This window comes from Podarcis tiliguerta (assembly GCF_965153285.1).
Source record: "Podarcis tiliguerta genome assembly, chromosome: 7".
Lineage (NCBI taxonomy): Eukaryota > Metazoa > Chordata > Lepidosauria > Squamata > Lacertidae > Podarcis > Podarcis tiliguerta.
In genome coordinates this window covers 19,625,184-19,648,935 of record NC_139540.1, presented here as the reverse complement: position 1 = coordinate 19,648,935, position 23,752 = coordinate 19,625,184, and the positions used below count along the sequence as shown (strand labels likewise).

The following is a 23,752-nucleotide window of genomic DNA, read 5'->3' as shown; positions in this document are numbered from 1 at the left end:
CACACTGGCAAACTCAATACACCAATTCTTAATACTCTCTTTCGCTCAAATCACTCAGTAGGATGATGCACTTTTGCTCCCCCTATTAACCACGAACCAACGCTGCGTGGGGGGGAAATTCAATGGTGCGCCAATATGATTGTTCTCTGCCAGGGCGATCCTTTCTGCCTGCCTGCCGGAACAATCTCCCCTCCTCTCTGGTGATGTTTTTGGGGTTCTCCTAACCATGGAATTTGCTAACAGTGGAATTTGCTGCCAAGGAGTGTGGTGGAGTCTCCTTCTTTGGAGGTCTTTAAGCAGAGGCTTGACAACCATGTCAGGAGTGCTCTGATGGTGTTTCCTGCTTGGCAGGGGGTTGGACTCGATGGCCCTTGTGGTCTCTTCCATCTCTATGATTCTATGATTCTAACCCTCCAGAGCTTGTGCCCATGAGGAATGGTAGGGTAGACGGTAAGGAGACCAACAGTAGAAGGCAGGCAAGTGAGGGTTGGCTGGGGGCAGATTGAGGTTTCTGGGACAGTGCTTCACTCATCCTAATGGATCAGCCTTCACTGATGGGAGCTGCATGGGATCTGGAGGATCACAGGTGCCCAACCCATGCTGTAGCATGTTTCTTGCCAGATGCTATTTCCAGAGAAACTTTACCAAGAGATGTCTCTTGAACTTTCCCAATAACTTTCAGAAACTCTCTTTGGCAGGAAGAAGTTACGGCTTGAATGGATATTCATTCAATGCATCGTAGCTAACCAAATTTCACAGTGGCAGGAAATGGATTGCATTTTTCCATCTCTCTACAAAGCAGCAGCTGCTGCTGTAAATTATTTCCTTGTAAATTAAAATGTCCTATGTGTTTTGAGCTATTGCTCCTAGTCAGTGGCAGTCTCTGGAAAGGAAGTTTTAATGACATCAACAATTCATACGGCTCTGCCGTAATACAACTTATTTGAAGTTTTAAAAAAGAACAAACACATTACTTCACAAAGTTAAAATATATACAGTTGGCACTGGGGATATGGAAGTTTGATATGTCCATATTAACCTCAGATGCCCCCGTCACACTCAATGCTGAAATTGACAAATGGAGTATGTGCCATATGAAGTCCCCCTAAATTCCTGGAGGTGTCCAGCTAGCCAAAATGCCTCTGGAGAGAAATGTGGGTCGTTCTGGGTTGTGAGGCTTTGACTGGGATATTTTGCTTGTAAATCAGGCACAATCCATTTAAACAAAACTGTAGATGTTGTGCTACCCATACTAAGCTGGTCCCAGTCACCAGCCTAAACAAACCTGCTCCTCGAATTAAGTTGTTATGGTTTTTTCTTTTTTTAAAAAGGCACCCTTTCCTTCTTCTGATGCTGCCTTGTTGCCTTTTCTGTTACGGCTTCCGATGCATGCAGAAAACAAGTTTGCCGCATGCCTGTATCTGATCCGTAGAGCTATTCTCCTTATCATTTGACAGGACAAGGTGGATATAGAAGTCTGATTTCCATGAGGTTGCTTCTTCCCAGTGGTCATGTTCACAAATCATGCTAAACCAGAAAGACACCACCGCCAATCTTGGAGTTGTATGCTTCCCATCTTCGCCCATTTCCTCCCACGTGGCTGGGAGCAGACGTTTGGAAGCTTTTGCTTTTGGCTAGCAGTGGTTGGTCGTGGCTTGGAGCAACAAACCTTGGTCGGTATTGGTTAATTTGTTATTATGTCGTGTACTTTTGTGTTTTTATGCTGTAAACTGCCCTGTGATCTTCAAATGAAGGGCAGTACAAAAATAAGTAATTAATTAATTTAACAACAACAACAACAACAACAACAACAGCAACAACAACAACTCAAGGATAGGCCTTTTAATCCTAAAATTGCATTACAATACATGTAACACACTCAGATTGAAGACTTTGCTCCATCCTGCTTTAGGAGTCAATTAATGGATAACACCGTATTTAGGATGCAAAAGGAAAAATAGGTGAGTGCATCTTGCTTGCATCATGTCCACAAACTGGTTTAATTTTTCAAAGCTCTCACCCGCATCATGATCATACTGAAGTGGATTTTATGTGTGCCTTTGAACAGCTGCAGAGCAGCTACCTTCCTGTTTCTGCAACAGTGCTGAACCTCCTCTTCTCATAAGAGGCTTACCTATGGCATTGTTTAAATTCATTATCTCTTACCTTCAGACAGTAATAGCAGCTGTAGAACTGAGTGCCCTCAAACCCCTAGTTATTCTCCCTCAAATCAGAGCTCCTACCTCAACGTCAGGGGAATGAAGACAAGAACATCAGTATTATTTATGTATTTATTTATTTGCTTGCTCTTTAAAAACCCACTTTATTTCTAAAAAGGTTGAAGATTTTCATCTGGAACCCAAACACAATAAAAGTTTACACATAATGAGAAGTTTCAGAGTCAATTAAAAAAAAAGTAACAGCAGAGGAAAGCAAGATGTTCGTGCTCACTATCGTTTATCCGATGAGCCAATGCAAAGTGCTAAGCATGGAGACATTTATAGAGATGAAAAAGCAAACAAAACAAAAATGAAAACAAATAACCCCGCCTTTTTAACTAAGGCTGCAAATTACATTTTAATTATTTTGGAAGATTTCCACACACATATATATGGAGTGATTTGACTTAGCATGCCAGATAAGACATTGCTGTAATAAAAAAAAATGAAGAAAAATGAACAATGTACTTTCAACCAGCTATTATTAAAAAATATGTGACTGGAAACTATTTGGAAAAGCAGCAAATTAACCATTTCACGGAAGCACCTGCTGGAAAGAGAAAAACAAACAAATTCCTTGCACTTCCTTAACAGAACTGCAACCTTGCGCAAATAATGAACTGTTTATTAAAAAATAAAGCCGAAAACTTCTCTCTATTAAATACAAGGCAAATGCGAAGATACATTTTGGTCATGGTGCGATAAATGTTGCTTTTGAACTTACAGCATACCTCTGTACTTTCCTAATAATTTTTTTATGCAGTCACTATTTGAGCCAATTTTGAATGCAACGATAACGCGATACGTTTGGTCATTAGTTCTCAGTGTTCACTTTTATTATGAAGAGCACTTTCGTCGTCAGAACGAACAATCTCTCGTTTGTTGCCTGGAACCCCAAAACGGGGTCATGGGTTTCAAGAGTCGCTACCAACTGCTTTGCAACTTGACCCACTTGTCTTCCTTCCTTCCTGTTGTAGAGAACAGTAGACAGAGGAGTCGGTTGCCGATAGATGAACACGCGTCGCAGGCACTCGCAAAGGGCAGAATAGGAGTGGTTTGGGGCACACGCCATAAACTTCTTGTCTTGCTTTGATGCTTGCACATAACCTGAAGCACACACAGAAAATAAAAAGAAGATAGGGCTACAATGGTACCTTGGGTTACATACACTTCAGGTTACATACGCTCCAGATTACATACGCTTCAGGTTACAGACTCCGCTAACCCAGAAATAGTACCTCGGGTTAAGAACTTTGCTTCAGGATGAGAACAGAAATCGTGCTCCAGCGGCACGGCAGCAGCAGGAGGTCCCATTAGCTAAAGTGGTGCTTCAGGTTAAGAACAGTTTCAGGTTAAGAATGGACCTCCGGAATGAATTAAGTACTTAACCCTAGGTACCACTGTATTTTAGATATGCTACATCCTCTCTCAAATAGAGGTCTCAAATAGAGGTCAACCACAGAGTTTTCTTTTCTTTTAAAGAAAGAAGATGCAAAAATATATATTGGCAAGTATTTCTTTCGGATGCAAGCATCTTCTATGCCCTGTATCCTCAGGAATAGACTACTGGATTGCCCTCCATTTGGGTGTGGCTCCCTTGAAACTGTTCAGAATTGCAGCTGGGGCAAATGTGTTTCCTGATATGGGAGGGCTGACTCCCATCATCCCTGACCATTGGGCATGCCAGTTAGGGTTGATGGGAGCTTGTGCTGCTGCTGCTACTGCTGTTGACATCCGTCTGCCTTGAAAGACAGTGGAGTCTGTGAGACAGGCCTGGACTTGTTTTGGGACCACCCAACCTCTATACTAAACGCCATAGCTGAAACTTTCAAAACACAGGGTGGAATTCAGTCTTGCTCCATTACAAATGCTCTGTCTGGATAAATGTTTTAGCTTGCCAGATGGAACTACCCCCCCCCTCTTCCCATGCGCTGATCTGAGGGTTCTTTTGACCCTGCCTCAGCCAATCTGGGGGGCAACGGGGGGATGAGAATATGTCATTGTCCCTGAACAAGGGGCTCCTAAGGTGAATCCCTCCCACAGACTGTGGTATAACACAGCACATTGCTGTTCAACGCAAAGCAAACAAATCCCAAAGTTATAGCCAACCTCTTTTGGAACAGAAGGAGCACTTTTAAATACAGTCAGTCATATGTGTAGAAATGGGAAATATACCGGTCTCTGAAAAATTCAGTATATGAAGTGGCCCAAAGATGTGGAAATTCACCACAAAGTGTTATTCATTAAAAATTATGGGATGATTAAAGCCAAAATGCTTTAGAATTCCCTGTTATTTTCCACACTGAAGAATAAAAACATGGGACTGCCAGCTAAAAAAACCCAAACCCTAAAGTGTTGTTGTATTTTTTACATCAACACAATCCTGAATTGAAATCTTCCAAAGGGTATAAGATGGCCAATACTACAGCACTCCTTTTGCCAGTAGTGTGCTCAGTGAAATCCACCCAAGTTAGTGAATGCCTGGATTTTTTTTATGGATTGCCCCCCACTCTGGAGCAATTAACTTGGAATTGATCCTCAAATTTGTTCTGGGAGTTGTCTCTAACTAAGTTCTCCTGAGAGAAGGCCCACAGAAATTAATGGCCATGACTAACTTAGACCCATTGGGTCTACCTACAAATTAACTGCACACAACCCTGAAATATGTTTTTTATTTGTGGACATAGATTCTATTTGTGTTCTCCAGATGGCACTGCAGAACCCTTCATCCATAAAACTAATTTCTATTTAATTCTGAAGAAACTTGGCTTGCTGATGAGATAGTAATTAAGATTTTAGAGATCTCCATTCCCAATTAGTTGGCTATGATGAGGAGGCAGTAATTAAGATTATACTGACCCCCCCCCCCCATTGTCAGTTGGTTGCTTATTCCCTTTTAAGTCATTATGGAAGTCAGCTTAGCGTTTAGCTGCTTTGCAAGATTCTGCGATTTATCAACCGAGTTTTGAAAGACAGAGAGCTCTGTTATGGATGGGATCAGAGATACTGCATGGAAGTGCTGGAAGAGTTATGGACCACAGCTTTATAAGGAAGAGAAATGCTATTTCAAAAAGCCTTCCTCCCATACCTAAGGCATTGAAGGTTGAAATGTGCTCCCATTTGTCCTGCTGATCTGGGCGTGGCTGCCAGAGAAGAGCATCGACATCATGGCGTAAGCAGAAGCATGGCATTTCCTTGGGATCCACCACCGTTGAAAAGAGGTACTGGTTGCTTCCAAGATTCACCTGCAGACAAAAAAAGGGGGGGGGATCATTTTAGTACAAATGTAAAGCTTATCTTCTTGCTTATATGTAGCATTAGCAGCTTCACAGCAGTTGGGGGAGGCGGGTGAAAGAAAATTGATAGAGCAGGTATCCATGCACTGTGGAGGACCAGCAGAGCTATAGTCAGTTTTGGTTCCCCCCTTGCCCTGACATAAATATGAACGGTGGTTTACTTACACCAAGGAATGTTTTAGTGCAACATTAGATCCATTCAAAACTGCTTCCTCATGGTTCAAAGATTACCCTAAATTCTATTCCTAACAGCCAGGGGGGCATGTTGGCTTAGAAGCTGGGACACTGAAGTTCAGACCTCCACTCGGCCATGAAACTTGCTGGTTGACTATGAGCTAATGGCTATTTCACAGTACTGTATAATCTAGCTCCCTGTGTCATCATGAGGTCCAAATGCATGCTACCTTGGACTCTTAGTAAAGGGACCCCTGACCATTAGGTACAGTCGTGACCGACTCTGGGGTTGCGGCGCTCATCTTGCTTTATTGGCCAAGGGAGCCGGCGTACAGCTTCCGGGTCATGTGGCCAGCATGACTAAACTGCTGCTAGCAAACCAGAGCAGCACATGGAAACACTGTTTACCTTCCCGCCGGAGTGGTACCTATTTATCTACTTGCACTTTGGCGTGCTTTCGAAATGATAGGTACGATAAATAGGCAACAAATAAACCATACAGCACAGCTGAATACATTTATCATTTTAGTCTGAATATAATCTTTACTTTTTAAATTTGTTCAGATTCTGAAGTTTCAGACAGGACTGAACCCATTTAAACTATGAAATTACTGTTCAGGACAGGGAAGTAAAACAAATATCAATATAGAACTTAAGGCTATTGCTAGACATTACTGTTTAAGTATCTAAGCACTGACTTGCACCTCTGTTTCCTGTTTCTCCCCCCTAACGGTAATATTTATGTAGTGTTTGTTATTCAAAAATAAAAATAAAGAAACAGAAATTCAAAACTTCCTTTAGAAAGACTACCAGCGACACCTACTTTTCTCAAAACCCACTGGTGAATTGCCAGGGCTTGCTATATACATTGAACAACAGCTACAATTATAACGGTAAACGAAACCACCAACCCACAAGTGCCACGTCTTCCAAAAGAGGATGTGGGGGAAGAAATGGCTGCTTGCTCACAAGTAGTCCAACCAGCAACCAGTCAGGATGGGCAGCAGCTAAGCAAGGATGGCGGGTGATGGCTTGTAAGTCTCAGAAGGAGCCAGGGAGGAAGAGAGAAGCCAGAGGAAGGCAAAGGCTACCTCTGGAAGGAGGACATTGCAATGGGTGCCGGGAGTTAGGAGGGTTTATTTATTCCCCCATGACAAGCAAGGTTTCTCTGATCTGCCAAGAGAGGACAGCCTGTGCCTAAAAGCAGCAAGGACAGCTGTCTAGATCTCTGAGTGGTCTGGGACCATGACAGCCCCATTTTGTAAAGATAATGTTTAAGCCAATTTAAGCACCTACTTCTCAGGCGTCTAATGGCATGAAAATAAACCGCTCTGCTTTGCACGCCGAGAAGGATTGAAGCAGATCCGCTAGATGCAAAGGCTACATCGCCAGCAGCTGTTTTTTTCAGAAAAAGAACAATCAGGCTGTTTCAGCCAAGACAGCAACTTGTAACCAAAGGCAGGGCTAGCCGACATCTGAAGACCAGAGAACTGGGGGCTTAAGCACCCATCTGCTCTTTGGCTAGTTTGTTAAATTCTGCATCTACTTCAGGGTTATTGTTTTTCCCTTTTTAAATATTTTCTTAGTTTAAGAACAGAGGAAGCTGTCTTAGACCATGTCAGATCCAGCTTAGTAATGTATGCACTGGCTGGCAACAGCATTCCGTGGTTTCATGCAGAAATCTTTCTGCACACGGCAGCATCTCTGCCATGCGACTATGACCCATTTGTTTTCTTCTCTAAAGCAGGCTCTCTGGACGTTATTTGTTGTAAAGAAGCAAAACTGTAACGCCACTGATATCAGGACTTGCCCGTTTTACACGTTTACATTTGTATTCCCAATCTCAGCACGACCAGTCGCTGGATGACACTCCACACCCCCCGCCCCCCGTGCTGCGGATGAACAGCAGAGACTGGGAAAGGTAACGTTTTCTGAGAAATGATTTTCTAGGTCAGGGAATCAGTATTTCTACTATGATTCTGAGAGTCCCATTGACGATACATCATGCACTGTCCGAGGTAGTAACATTGCTGGCAGATTCTAATATCATATGCTGACTCCCTTGAATAAATAATGCCTGAATCCACATTACTTCTAATCCAACTCTGCATTAGGAACACCAGAATGGAAGGCCGTAGAGAAACGTAAGCTTCTCCATGGACTAATTCAAAACAGATTACTGTTATTAATATTATTTCCCTCTTCCCCCCGCCCTTTTCTCCTTCTACCCAGTATCTTTGAATGTACACACTCCCCACACAAGTTAAGATCAAGAAGATGTCTCTCTTACTGGGATTCTCATGGTTCATTATAGTTCCTAATGAAATAAGGCAAACCTAATGAATACATTACTTTAGTAGTAGTAGTAGTAATAATAATAATAATAATAATAATAATTTATTTATACCCTGCCCATCTGGCTGGGTTTTCCCAGCCACTCTGGGTGGTTTCCAACAAAATATTAAAATACAATAGTCTGTCAAACATTAAAAGCTTCCCTAAACAGGGCTGCCTTCAGATGTCTTCTAAAAGTCTGGTAGTTTGTTTTTCTCTTTGACATCTGGTGGGAGGGCGTTCCACAGGGCGGGTGCCACTACCGAGAAGGCCCTCTGCCTGGTTCCCTGTAATTTGGCTTCCCTGATTCTATTGCGCCTGATTCTATTGTGTGTGCATGAGAACCTTAAGCTACCCAACTGGAGCCCATATGAAGGGGTGATGAAGTGCAATCCAGACAGGTGGTTGGCTAAAATATGCTACATACTGATAAACATTAAATTAACCCAGTATAGATGGGAGGCGGGACACAAAGATGCTTCTCTGCTAGACAGCCTTCAGGATAGACATGTTTCTTGTGCATGCATTCAATTTGTTTTGAGATTTGTTTCCTACCATATGGTTCCCTGAACCTTCTGGGAACCTCACAAGAAAAAAGAAGAAGAAAAAGCCCAACACAGTATCTAAAGAGAGATGAAAAGCCCCTGATCAGAAAAGCATAAAACAGCATACTAGCAGCACATGACAGACCCTCCAAAATCAATTCCACTTACTCTCCCCGGCACCTACTGGAACAGAAAGCTTTTTGCTACTTAAAGATAAAACCAGAGGCAACCTGCCAAGCTTCTTTTGAGAAAATTCCATAATGAGGCTGCCTCTGAAACATGCACCTACCCACTCACCCTGGTGCTCACAAGAGGGTTAGAGAACGGCTAGCTTTCTCGGGCAGCCGCAGGTTGGTCCCAAGGATTATTCTTTGTCATTCAAAATGGACACTGGGAGGGTCTGGGCATGCACAAGTTAACGCCAACTGCATGCAGTGAAGAAGTCTGAGTGAACAGCTATTTGTGCAAAGGCTTCTTCCTGGCAAGCAGTCTACATGGATGTCCAAGTCAGGGCAGGCAACACGGTGCTACTCATGGTAACTGTGTGATGCCCCCTTCACACAACTCCCTCCCTGCAGTATCAGTTTTAGGCTTAAGGAGTAACAAGAGAGGAAACTGCACGAGATTAGCAATATTTTCTCACTGGTGGGTAACTTATTGTTTCTAAAATGGAAGAACTTTTGTCAGGAATTAGGCAACCATAGAATCTTGCAGTTGTTGACTTCCGAGACCTGGACATTTGGAGGGGTATCTACAATGAAATGCAGTGGTACCTCGGTTTACAAAATTAATCTGTTCCGGAAGTCCATTCTTAAACCAAGACATGCTTTCCCTAATGAGGCCTCCCGCCGCCGGTGCCCTTCCACCATTCGGCTTCCGTTCGTAGACTGAGGTACAGTTCACGAACTGGAACACTACTTCTGGTTTTGTGGAGTTCATATACCAAATAGTTTGTAAACAGAGCTGTTCTTAAACTGAGGTACCACTGTACCTACATTGGCTCCCAGTACATTTCCAAGCACAATTCAAAGTGTTGGTGCTGAGCTTTAAAGCCCTATACGGCCTCGGCCCAGTATACCTGAAGGAGCGTCTCCACCCCCATTGTTGAGCCTGGACACTGAGGTCCAGCTCCGAAGGCCTTCTGGTGGTTCCCTCACTGCGAGACGTGAAGTTACAGGGAACCAGGCAGAGGGCCTTCTTGGTGGTGACGCCCGCCCTGTGGAATGCCCTTCCATTGTGTCAAGGAAATAAACAACTATCTGACTTTTAGAAGACATCCGAAGGCAGCTCTGTTTAGGGAAGTTTTTAATGTTTGATGTTTTATAGCTTTATCATCATCATCATCATCATTATTATTATTAGTATTAGTATTCCGCTGGGAGCTGCCCAGAGTGGCTGGGGAAACCCAACTGGATGAGCGGGGTATAAATAAATTGTTGTTGTTGTTGCTGTTGTTATTATTATGACACTGAAATTTGTTCTGTACTGTAAGCGAACAACTGTGACCCTCCAGTTGTTGGTGGATTACAAGACACACCATTCTTGACCACCTCTCCTCACCTTATCGTGCAACAGATTGAAAGCCAGGTCCTTCTCCACAACCATGACTGCCCAAGCAATTTTTGCACAAGTAACAGCACCATACTACTGAGCGTAGTCAATGACTGCCTTGGTTCCTGTGTTCAATGTACATTATGGAGGTAGGAACTTGGACCCAAATGGGCAAGAGATTGCAGAATATTGTGGAGTGGGAAGAGAATCTGCATCAAGGGATAGTAGAAAAAGAGATCCCTCTCCCTCATCAACAGACAGGAGAGAAGAGTTGCTTGCTTTGAAATTTATCAGCCAAAAATTAGCTAAAGGCACCTAGTTTACCCAGTAACTTTAAAATATAGAAAAGCCCCGCAAGGCAGAGAGGACAAGCTTACTGATATTCTAAACTAGTCTGCAAAAAAATAATTACAGTTTGCAAGATGGCAATTATTTTTGAGGCACAAAAAGAAAATAGAAGCAGTCGATACCAACCCATTGATTACTCGGAGAAGCAGAAAAGAACATAAAGAGACACTAATGGCAGCTATTTCCCTTCATCTCTGACAAAAGAGATGTATCGGTTGTGGATTTTTTTTTGGGCCAGACAAGATGAATTCACATTACAGTAGTCCTGTGCCTCAAAAAAAACACTGGTTACATTACCTTGCATGCAAAGATTAAACACACCCAAACAAGATGGAGAAGCCTGGAGAAAATTAGCCTGGAGAAGAGGAGGTTAAGGGGTGATATGATAGCCATGTTCAAATATATAAAAGGATGTCACATAGAGGAGGGAGAAAGGTTGTTTTCTGCTGCTCCAGAGAAGCGGACACGGAGCAATGGATCCAAACTACAAGAAAGAAGATTCCACCTAAACATTAGGAAGAACTTCCTGACCTGACAGTAAGAGCTGTTCGACAGTGGAATTTGCTGCCAAGGAGTGTGGTGGAGTCTCCTTCTTTGGACGTCTTTAAGCAGAGGCTTGACAACCATATGTCAGGAGTGCTCTGATGGTGTTTCCTGCTTGGCAGGGGGTTGGACTCGATGGTCCTTGTGGTCTCTTCCAACTCTATGATTCTATGATTCTAAGATAATGCTATCTAGCATGTTGATTAGATTCAGCCACGCCTATATTCTAGAGGCAAAAATAATATGCATCTCTGTTTTTATATAGAAAGAATACATTTAATTGTTAATTAACATCAATAGTAGCTGGCAACAGCTAACTGCACTTTTCTGTCTGTGCAGGAACCCTGCACCAAGAATCCCTGTCTGAATCACATTAGAAGTTTCCAAATTCACTGATACTCTTGAGAGCAGTTAATTTCAAAGTAAAATGCAGACTGCTTTGAGCAGTGGCTGCCTCTGTGCAACTATGCATAATGCCCGACATTCAGGGCTGTTCTTGGATTCAAGCAGCATTCAAAGCATGGGCAGCTAATGCAGACGATCCGAGCTTGGATAAGCCTTGGGGTGGCAAATCTTCATGCAGCACGTCTATCTGCTAAAGTTGTCTATTTGTATTGCTGCTTCCAAAGGTCAACTCTTATCGGGCAGAATGAGCTGCGTGGACACCTAGAAAAATTGAGGCAATGAAGAGCTGGGGCCCGCAACAAGACCTGGCTGCTGATGCTTAAAATGGAAAAACAAAACAAAAACACACAAGTGAGGCGGGGAGATGGTACAGAGGAACTTTGAAACAAAACCCACCAAGATAAGCTGCATTGTCAAGCTTCTGGCAGTTTGTGATTGATGAGCTATCAGCTGCTTGGTTTGGCTTCTCAGGTGCTTGAGAATGCCCTTGGTTTTGCAGGCCCAGGCAGACAGCAGACACAGGGTGTCTAATTGACCCTTTCCTGGGCTTCCATAGATGACTGGCAAGTTGCAATATGTGAAAGCTTATTTTAAAGCAATGCTCTAGAGCAGCGGTGACCAACTCCCAAGAGACTGCAATCTACTCGCAGAGTTAAAAACTGGCAGTGATCTACTCCCTTTTTTGGGGTTGAGGTCAAAGTTTTTGAGGTTTTTTTTTAGGAAGGAGGAAGGCCCAATTTGGGGGTCGGGTCAAAGTTGTTGAGTTTTTCAGAGAGGAAGTAAAATGTTGAGCTTTTTTTAGGGGAGCCACAATTGTTCAGCTTCTTTGGGGGGAGCCAATGATCTACCAGTGATCTACCGCAGATGTCCAGTGATCTACCAGTAGATCATGATCTACCTGTTGAATATGCCTGCTCTATAGAGGGAGGCAAAAGGAGCTGAGTGGCACCTGATCTCAGACAACCAATCTCTATGGGGATGTTGTTCCAAATACTATATACGCCCTCCAAGTGGCAAATGAACACACAGAAACAAAAGCAAATGAAATTGAAAGAAAAAAAGCACACCACCCCAATCATAGAAGCAAGAAAAAGTAAAAGAACCATGTGGTGGGCTTTGGGGGTGGGGGGAAACGACGACACAAAAACATACAAGGGCTAGAAAAATTCAAGAAGCACATTTCTAGCACCTATTGGCCACAATGACTACAAAAAGAAGCAGAATGATTTAGCAGAGCATTACTTCCAGTTGCTAGATGATACAGACAAACAGGAAGTTATATTCATTGTATGTTGCTCATCAGTGTCTGGCTGGCCAACAGAGTGCTGGATTAAATCATCTCTGGTCTGATCTAGCAAGATAGACATTGTGCTTATTTCTCATATGCATTTATCATCCCATACTAGTGAAAGAAGTTTAAGTTCTGCCATGTTTTGGGTGGAAGATAGATCAGCTTGAAGAATGCAAATTGTTCAGGCTAACACTGTAGTGCATGCTTTTCTCTTCCTAGGGATTATTTCTGGAAGGAAAATGTGCATTTTGAAACCATACCAGACCCTGCTTAGCTTTGCAAATGTGCTAGCAGTTTTCTAGTTTTGTTCCTACTCTCCCCACAGCAAATGGCATAATTACATACCAGTGTCTTGCCCATCTAGTTTCAGTAGTAACCAACTGTATGCATCCTGCTCAAAAGGAGCAAATGTGACAAACAGGCATTAAGTACAAAACCATTTGCGTTGAACTGTCTTCCTTGGTTGCCAACTGGTAATTATTTGATACAACTGCATAAAGGGGAGTTTGCCTTTCTCATGAACATGTATTCACTGCTTGTTATCTATGCTAGCACTCCTCTTTTGCTGTCACAGTGAAGTGATTTCTACGAGTTTTTTTGTTTTTTAAATAATGAATGGCAGCAACCTTTTGGCTTAGATGCAAACAAGATGAGCTGTTATCTTCACACGCAACTATTTAATAAAGGAGGAGAGAAAGTGCACTGAAAAATCAAAACTAGAAGAACGATATTACAATGGACTATTATACAAAGAACTGTGGACATCAAATCTACTTTATTTATCAAATCTACTTTATTTAGAAAATTTCAAACCTAATAGTGCACAAAAGACTGATTAATTTCCTGAAAGCGGTACATCTCTAAAGTACTGGGCTGTAAAGGTGCACTACTTGCCCTGGACAAAAGGAGTCAAGAAAGAGAAGGAAAAGAAAATCCTCTTCAAGAGCAGCTAAAGTGAATGAAAGACAGATAACTTGATTGGTTGAGCTCATATCTTGAGACTGGCAGTAAGCAGATAAATAATACTAATAAAGGGAAGATGCATGGCTCCATTGGCCAAGGCATAAAGTAGCAAATCCCAGAAAAGTAACAGCCCATAAAAATAAAGAATTGCCTTACTATCTCTGAGAATTTTCAATCTTGGAGGAAGTGGGGGGGGGGCATATGCCATATCTTGGCATGATGTAGGAGATAGTAAGTTTGCCAATGAGATCAAAAATATGACTTTGTCTCTCCTTAAGTTAGTGTTTGAAGTGATAACAGAAGAACTGATGCATGATATATACATATTTTTTTAAAAAACAGATTTGTATATCTAGCATCTGGAAATGGGATCTCGTCATCGGCGACTTCAAATGCTAAATCACTGCTAAAACTCAAAGATCAGCTAATAGCCATTCTGAATGCTTCCTACAAAGACTTGATGCAAAAGCTGTTTTAAGAAGTCCAGTGTGGAAACCTGTGCCATAAATTCAACCAATGAAATAAACATAAAGGGTTGGATGGAAGGTTAAGCTAATTCCCCTATCATCCATCTCCACTAGGCTGCCCCAAATGCTCCACCAAATCAGGCTGAATGGGGCAGCCTATAGCGAGAAGGGACAGGTAAAACAGGTTATGCAAGCCCCCAATTCTACAGCTGCTTTGACTTCTTCTATATATTTTTCACTCTGCTCACCCACCCAGGTTTCAGTAATATAGACCAGATCAGCAAACTCATCCACAATCAGGATCATGGATGAGGGAGATCTTATTCAGAGCTGACCTGACATTCAACAGCAGCAGCTGCAGGCCCCATGGCTGGCTGATAGGACAACCACAATTCCCCAGGTGGTGGGGTTGGCACATGACACAGCCATTAAGTGCCTGTGTCATATGCCCTTTACCTGGCCTTCCCTACCTGCCCCTATCCCAGGCTTCCTCAATCTCAGCCCTCCAGATGTTTTGAGACTACAATTCCCAGCATCCCTGACCACTGGCCCTGCTAGCTAGGGATCATGGGAGTTGTAGGCCAAAAACATCTGGAGGGCCGAGGTTGAGGAAGCCTGCCCTACCCTAAACCATGGCAAATGACCCCCCGAACTCTCCAGCTCCTCCCCTCCCAGGCACATCTCGCCCCCGATCATCATCATCATCATCATCATCACCACCACACACACACATCCATTATAAACAGTTGAAACAACTGTAGCAGAGAAGCTGCCAGATGCATCAATACGACTTGCGCAGCAGTCAAGCTAGGAATAACCTTTTTCGCCCTTCTCTCCCCTTTGCAGAGGGATGAAAGGCTTGGCCGGCCTCTCTCTCTCTCTCTCTCTCTCCCTCTCTCCCATTCACCTCCCTGCCACAAACAGCACCAACCACTTTCAGGCCCCTGAGACCATAAACCTACATGGAATGTGCAGTATATAAACTATGCAAATAAATACATTTTCAGAATGGTAAGTTTTTCAAATCTTGTACACAGAAATAAGGAGAAACTTACCAATATGCTTTACAACGGAACAAAACATAGCAGCTAAGAGAGGACAATGCCACAAGCAGTGTCTTTATATTCAAGGACAATCTGCCTTTTAGTATCTCTTACACAACTTGCATGTACATTACGTTATTCTACAACACAGACCAAACTACGTGTTGAGCCTGTTTGAAGATCATCTTTCCTGATGAGCGGAGTCCAGCCCTGGCAGGTAGGTGGTGGAGGACTAATAATATCAGACATTGCAATCCAGTTCTCTGCTGGTAGGCAAGCAATTAAGAAATGCTTATTATCAAGATTATTATCTTATGCTTACCACATGGGTGACATTGAAGGTGTTACCATCAAATCTGCACAGACTTGTGCTGTCTTCGAGGAAAATGTCGCATTCTTCCAGCTCCTGGGCATTGCACGGAGGGTTCTCTTTGTTAGGGTCTGGATTCTAAATGGAAAAAATAATATCATTTAGATTTTTAGGCATTCCAAGGGCATATAAAGGTTACACAACTGAAAAATGGGTGAGTGGGGGAAATAGCCACACAGTAAAACTAATATGATAAATAGCCACTAATGCAATACAATATGTACTGTATCAAATATTTCAAAGGTAGTTCAAACAAACTAGGGCCATGCCACGACCCCAGCAGGAACCCAGGGGGGCTCGACTTGATCTGCATCAACGGGGCTCCCCCTGCTGGTGGTTTACCCTTCCAGACTTCCTGCAAGGCGGGCAGGAGTCAGATATATACAGTGGTACCTCGGGCTAAGTACCGTATTTTTTGCTCTATGAGACTCACTTTTTCCTTCCTAAAAAGTAAGGGGAAATGTGTGTGCGTCTTATGGAGCGAATGCAGGCTGTGCAGCTATCCCAGAAGCCAGAACAGCAAGAGGGATTGCTGCTTTCACTGCGCAGCGATCCCTCTTGTTGTTCTGGCTTCTGAGATTCATAATTTTTTTTTCTTGTTTTCCTCCTCCAAAAACTAGGTGCGTCTTGTGGTCTGGTGCGTCTTATAGGGCGAAAAATACGGCACTTAATTTGTTCCGGAGGTCCGTTCTTAACCTGAAGCACTACTTTAGCTAATCGGGCCTCCTGCTGCTGCCATGCCGCCAGAGCACGATTTCTGTTCTCATCCTGAAGCAAAGATCTTAACCCGAGGTACTATTTTTGGGTTAGCGGAGTCTGTCACCTCAAGCGTCTGTAATCTGAAGTGTATGTAACCTGAGGTGCCACTGTAGTCTGTTGATGCCAGTGCCTAAGCCAATACCACACACATTTTGTAACCAATGAAGTTGTGGCCTAAATTTTGCCCATTAACATTAACCTAAATTCTGTGTCCTTGTGTCTTTATTCTTCTGGAGTGGCTTGGGGGGTCTTGAAGCGCAAATACCCACAAATGCAATACAATATGTACTGTATAAAATATTTCAAAGGTAGTTCAAACAAGGTCTTCTTGAACTTTTGGAATAGCGCGTACCGCAGCTGAGACAGCAATTAATTCTTCACATAACATGCTAGCTGTACATATTTGAATGTGCCTTTAGCACAAGAAAATGTAACAGCTATGCTGCCTGGATAGCTCAGTTGGTTAGAGCTGTTAGGAGTTCAGCCTACACTCAAGTAGGACCCTGGAAGAGACACATGCCCGACTGGCATGTTCTCTCCCTCCTGGTCGATCATTTGGGAGCTTCATCAGCTTTCTTCAGCCCGAACATCACAGCGACTGATGCCAACTGACACCGGCACACTTAGAGATCCGCAGAGTTTGCGCATCATGCACGTGACAGACCTCAGCAACTCAGCATTTTGGCTAATCTACTTTATTTACATATAAACACACACGGAGCACTGCAACATGGCTCCCTCTCTCTCTAGCATCAGACAGCAAAGAGAAAAAGAACAAAGGACAATCGTCCCACTTCACGGAACACAGTAACACAAACATCCTGTCTCCGTCACTTCCCACTTTGTGGAGTCAAAACATATACCGTCATGTGAAAGACAACAATCCTATGACTGCAATTATAGATTAGAAATTCTAACAAAAGCATGGTGCTAAGAATGCCAAGGTTGCAGGTTCAATTCCCATAAGGGACAGCTGCATATTCCTACATTACAGGGGGTTCGACTAGATGATCCTCATGGTCCCTTCGAACTCTACAATTCTATGATTCTATCACAAGTTTCAAGGACACTATTTTCACTATGGAGGAACTGAACACAAATTACTCAGTGCTCCCAGTGAATCTTTGAAATCACAACTGCTCAGAGTGGGAGGCTTCTACGACTTCTAGGGCTGGCCATCTGTACAACGGAAAAACCACACGCACAGGCCCTACGCAAGGACAAGTAAGACGATAAAGCAATTTGTGAACCGGGAACAAATACTGCATTGTGTAAATGAGCAATACTGCCACAGGCAGAGGTCAAATCAACTGTAAAATGAATGAGGAATATAACAAATCGGCTTGAGAATTTTAAGTTGGGTTGGCATTTATATGCTCCAGCAATACATTCACTTTGGAAGCTGACAAAAATGGGTAACAAGAAAAGCCGACATTTTAGCTTGTTCATGAACAGGCAAGATGAATAAAAATTAGTTCCCTGGAGTTGTGTGCAATTTGCCAGTTGCCATGCTACCCTTGACTGAATATTCAAGGGTCATGTAAACAAGCCAGGAATCTTCATCTTTAAGCACAGGAATGCCAGAAGCAAAACTATCCAGGTTCCATATGGACACCATATATTCTTTGTTCCTGCACTCAATTTGAGTGCAATTTTGATTTTTGAATTTTGTTTTTTTGCTAAATAGCATTGGAGAGCTTCTTGGGCGTATAAAGCAGGATGTAGGTTATGCTTAAAATTCTACAAGGCAGGCTTAAGCAGTATGTGGACCGAGTCCCAGAAGTGCAAGCTGGATTTCAAAGGGGCAGAGGAACCAGAGACCAAATTGCAAACATGCGCTGGATTATGGAGAAAGCTAGAGAGTTCCAGAAAGACATCTATTTCTGCTTCATTGACTATGCAAAAGCCTTTGACTGTGTCGACCACAGCAAACTATGGCAAGTTCTTAAAGAAATGGGAGTGCCTGATCACTTCATCTGTCTCCTGAGAAATCTCTATGTGGGACAAGAAGCTATAGTTAGAACTGGCTATGGAACAACTGATTGGTTCAAAATTGGGAAAGGAGTACGGCAAGGCTGTATATTGTCTCCCTGCTTATTTAACTTATATGCAGAATTCATCATGCGAAAGGGTGGGCTGGATGAATCCTAAGCCGGAATTAAGATCGCCGGAAGAAATATCAACAACCTCAGATATGCAGATGACACAACCTTGATGGCAGAAAGTGAGGAGGAATTAAAGAACCTTTTAATGAGGGTGAAAGAGGAGAGTGCAAAATACGGTCTGAAGCTCAACATCAAAAAACCAAAGATCATGGCCACTGGGCCCATCACCTCCTGGCAAATAGAAGGGGAAGAAATGGAGGCAGTGAGAGATTTTACTTTCTTGGGCTTTTTGATCACTGCAGATGGTGACAGCAGTCACAAAATTAAAAGACGCCTGCTCCTTGGGAGAAAGGCGATGGCAAACCTAGACAGCATCTTAAAAAGCAGAGACATCACCTTGCCAACAAAGGTCCGTATAAAGCCATGGTTTTCCCAGTAGTGATGTATGGAAGTGAGAGCTGGACCATAAAGAAGGCTGATTGCCGAAGAATTGATGCTTTTGAATTATGGTGCTGGAGGAGACTCTTGAGAGTCCCATGGACTGCAAGAAGATCAAACCTCTCCATTCTGAAGGAAATTAGCCCTGAGTGCTCACTGGAAGGACAGATCATGAAGCTGAGGCTCCAGTACTTTGGCCACCTCATGAGAAGAATCCCTGGAAAAGACCCTGATGTTGGGAAAGATGGAGGGCACAAGGAGAAGGGGACGACAGAGGACAAGATGGTTGGACAGTGTTCTTGAAGCTACAAACATGAGCCTGACCAAACTGCGGGAGACAGTGGAAGACAGAAGTGCCTGGCGTGCTCTGGTCCATGGGGTCACGAAGAGTCGGACACGACTAAACAACAACAACAAGTATTCTAAAGAAATACAAAGAGATAAAAGAGGATATTGACTTACTGGGAAACTTGCATTTACTGGAAGAGGGCTTGCTGCACCATTCTCAGTTACTCCCAAATGAAAACTGATTTCTCTTAAAGGGGATAAACACTTGACTGAGACTAGAAAGAGCAAATCAAAAGCTGAAAGCAGAATTTACTTTTATCCATATATGAATATTTTATATATATATCATTTTAAAATATGAAAGCGATTTAGTGTGTGTGTGTGTGTATAAAATCAGAGTTCATCAACTATCATGGGAAGATGTATTTTTAATTGCAGGCATAAGCCTGGTGGAATAGAATTTTTTTCAGGATGTGTTTGACAGTTTAAACAGAATTTGGAAGATGTGCTTAGGAAAAGCAACACTATGCCATTTTCCTTATTATTTTAATACACTAGACTAGCTACTGGGATGCAGGGCCTCTGCTGAGAAATAATGCTCAGCAGCGCAGAAACCATTTGCCCTAGATTCATTGCTTTTAATTCACAAGACCAAACATTTTCCATGTCTAAATTTTTATGGTTCACAGAAGTGAAACCTTGGTCAAAGGTATTATGAATCCAACATTAGGTTTTTCTCTCCTCTCCGCCCCCCGAGTGAAACAATGTGAAGGATATGTAACAGATTTCAACCACGGTTTCCTAGATATAGTGGTACCTCGGGTTAATTACTTAATTCGTTCCGGAGGTCCGTACTTAACCTGAAACTGTTCTTAACCTGAAGCACCACGTTAGCTAATGGGGCCTCCTGCTGCTGCTGCGCCGCCGGAGAACGATTTCTGTTCTCATCCTGAAGCAAAGTTCTTAACCTGAAGAACTATTTCTGGGTTAGCGGAGTCTGTAACTTGAAGCGTATGTAACCTGAAGCATATGTAACCCGAGGTACCACTGTAGTTATAAAGGCAAAAAAATATGAATCTGAGGTTCTTACATTGAGACTTCTGAAATGTTTTTAATATTAAAATCTTTGAAATTTAAATGACTCATTTGTTAGGGGAAACGCTCTTTAAAAAAAGAAGAAAAAGAAACCAGAAAAGGAAAGCAGCAGATTCCATTGTCACTAAAGCAGCACAACTAGTAAAGGTAAAGGTAAAGGTACCCCTGCCCGTACGGGCCAGTCTTGCCAGACTCTGGGGTTGTGCGCTCATCTCACTCTAGAGGCCGGGAGCCAGCGCTGTCCGCAGACACTTCCGGGTCACGTGGCCAGCGTGACAAGCTGCATCTGGCGAGCCAGCGCAGCACACGGAACGCCGTTTACCTTCCCGCTGGTAAGCGGTCCCTATTTATCTACTTGCACCTGGAGGTGCTTTCGAACTGCTAGGTTGGCAGGCGCTGGGACCAAACGACGGGAGCGCACCCTGCCACGGGGATTCAAACCGCCGACCATGCGATCAGCAAGTCCTAGGTGCCGAGGTTTTACCCACAGCGCCACCCACGTCCCTTAGCACGACTAGATAAAAGGTCAAATTCCAATAGACTTAGCTTGACAAGCTAATCAGCTTTTACCAATCTATTGCTATCCAGAAGTTTTGGGTGACAATTCCTATCAACCCTAGCAGGCACGACCCTGTCATCTCAAACATCTGGAGGGCGCCAGGTTGGCAAAGGCTGAGCTAAACTTTATCTTCATAGTATGCTTGGGATCTTAAATAGCGTTGGTAAGGTAAAGGTAAAGGGACCCCTGACCATTAGGTCCAGTCGTGGCCGACTCTGGGGTTGCGGTGCTCATCTCGCTTTAATGGCCGAGGGAGCCGGCATACAGCTTCTGGGTCATGTGGCCAGCATGACTAAGCAGCTTCTGGCAAACCAGAGCAGCGCACAGAAAAGCCGCTTACCTTCCCACAGGAGCGGTACTGTCAGGGAACTGCCATCAGCTCAGAGGCGAGAGGTGGAAGGGCAGCTGGATTACAGGGAGCCTCCAAAGATCGTGGAAAGCAGCACTTCCTCAGCAGAGGAGGGAAGCCCCGCCTCTAGTGGGGAAGAGATGCAGGGCTCAGAGGATGCAAGGAAGAGCCAAGACACCGTGCATGAGCAAAGCGGGGGGGGGGGGGGGCGGGAGCAGGTCCCCCTTTACCCAAGCCCTCCTTGCACAGTAGGTTTTCGCGCAGAGAGGGCAGGCGTCAGATAGGGGTCGAGAGACTACTCTGCTGGGGAAAGTTTAAGGACCGCCCACTCTCAGATTCTGCTAGTGACTGAGCAAGACATGGAATTGAGGCGTTCTGCACTGTAAATGTTTTTGCACCAATAATAAAGCCTTTGAAAAGACCAGTGGGGCTCTTGCCTGTTCGCTCTCGAGCAACCATGCTGATAGGCATAACAGGTACCTATCTACCTACTTGCACTTTGACGTGCTTTCAAACTGCTAGGTTGGCAGGAGCAGGGACCGAGCAACGGGAGCTCACGCCGTTGCGGGGATTCGAACCGCCAACCTTCTGATCGGCAAGTCCTAGGCTCTGTGGTTTAACCCACAGTGCCACCCGCGTCCCTATAATAGGGTTGGTAAACAAGGTTAAAAACTAACCATGACTAACAAGGTTAAAAACTAACCATAATTACTCTGAAAGGTGCATTTGTTTTTCCACAGGGCTAATCAATCTATTTAAAGATTCTTGCTTTCAAGGATTATCACCATAGTGGATGTCAATCATCACAGGCTTCTTCAGAGCTGGGATGAGAGATTCTTTCATAACCAAGATAAGAAACAGAATTTTATCGTAGTTCCACCACTGTGCTGAAACCTGAGATAACACACCACGGTGCATGGTACCTTGAGAGGATGCGGCCTCCCGCCGTAACAAAAGTATACACTTAAAACCTGGGATTAGAAAAGTTCACTCTGTAAAATCCAGAGCAAGGTGGGGTGCTTAGAAAATTATTATGAAGGTTAAGACTGAAAATGAAGGGGATTTGAGTGACTTGAGCACAGGGAGCAGCATTTAATCCTATTGATTATAAGACTTCAGGAGCAGCTGATGCAATGAGGCAATGAGACCTACTCAACAGCGGCGTCGCAGCATCATATTCTCTGCATTTTCTCTTGGTAACTTTTAAATGATTCTTCAGGTGCAGAGAGTCCTGCAATCCAAGTCAAAGCATGCTTGGTCCTAAGTAGGTCATACAAAGTAATTGGGACTTCCTAAAACACAAACAGATCTTGAATAGAATTGCAGCAAAGTTATTATAGCCTTGCATATATAGACTTGGGGTTTGGGAGCGTTTTTTTGGGTGGAGGGATACTGAAACAAATGCATATTATAAGTTAAGAGAGTGAACAAAAGCATAGATCTGACATCTCACATTTTAGCTGTTTAATGGTCTTATTATTGTGAGCTGTTTAATTGTTCTCCAGGCACAGTATGTGCAGCACAAAATGAAATAAATGGTGCACTACATTTACAAATATGATTCACTATTAATTTGTTTCTAAAAAGTTAACACATATTTAATTGATGGCCGTTCTGTACCATTCTCACAAACAAAACAATTTTAATTACAGTGGTACCTTGGGTTACAGACGCCTCAGGTTACAGATTCCACTAACCCAGAAATAGTACCTCAGGTTAAGAACTTTGTTCAGGATGAGGCGGGGGCAGCGGGAGGCCCCATTAGCTAAAGTGGTACCTCAGGTTAAGAACAATTTCAGGTTAAGAATGGACCTCCAGAACGAATTAAGTTCTTAACCCGAGGTACCACTGTACAGTATGCTTTTTGTTCTAAAAACACGCACACACACACCAATTCCTGTGGTGTTTACTGGTACTAACATTGTGTTCCAGCAGGCAATATAAAATTTCCCAGTAAGCTACTTAAACGGTAACAGTCCAAATATTTTTTTCAGGTACAAATCATCCTCAAGAGAACATTTTCTCATATCATTTATTGTTTCATCCGGCTTCTTCTTTTCTTTTGGTGGGGCTGAGATTTCAAAGCCCAAAGACAACTGTGTGAATTCCCCTTCCCACCCCTATCTTCTTGGTAGGTAGTTAGTACGTGTGGGGATGGCATTGGTGATGGAGACAGTAATGGCTGGCTAATTTCAGCTGACTGGGCCCAGTTTTAAACACGTAATTCTTAATCAGTCTATTTGTTACAAAATCAAGGCCTGTACAGATTCCTCCAGTATGATAATGCCTGCCACTTATGTGATACAATTATACGAAAGAGTATTTTAAGAAAAAAGTGGCTTGTCTAATTATTCCCTTGCTGACGGGTATGAAAAGTTGCTTTGTGCAACCTAATGAGGTACGTTTCTTGCCATGCATTTGATTTGTGAATGAGCTAGGCAAATTTTCCACTCTTTAAAAACATAATAAAGGTAATTTATCTTCTTTACCAAGAATTTTTTTTGCAGGTACAACAGTTTGCTTTTTTTAGATTATTATTTAAAATCTCTGTAGACAGCCTAACATCCAAAAAACCTTGAAGCGGTGTACAAAAGGATCATATATATATAC

The 23,752-nt window shown here is 43.2% G+C and overlaps 1 protein-coding gene and 1 long non-coding RNA gene across 2 annotated transcripts in view; both read right to left on the bottom strand.

Moving 5' to 3' along the window:
* Positions 1-2,277: 2,277 nt before the first annotated feature.
* The window catches only part of NUDCD1 (NudC domain containing 1), a 56,805-nt gene continuing 35,330 nt past the window's right edge, over positions 2,278-23,752 (bottom strand). Inside the window, exons 8-10 of the mRNA XM_083450578.1 lie at positions 15,502-15,627; positions 5,308-5,464; positions 2,278-3,326 (exon numbers count right to left, since the gene is read on the bottom strand). Of these exons, the coding sequence (XP_083306704.1) occupies positions 3,034-3,326; positions 5,308-5,464; positions 15,502-15,627 (576 nt within the window). The 3' untranslated portion in view covers positions 2,278-3,033. The remainder of the gene's footprint in view (positions 3,327-5,307; positions 5,465-15,501; positions 15,628-23,752) is intronic.
* LOC310682269 lies at positions 17,975-21,083 on the bottom strand. Its single transcript, XR_014513831.1, has 2 exons — positions 20,735-21,083; positions 17,975-20,358 (listed from the first exon to the last, which is right to left on the bottom strand). It is a non-coding gene; the product is annotated as an uncharacterized lncRNA (long non-coding RNA).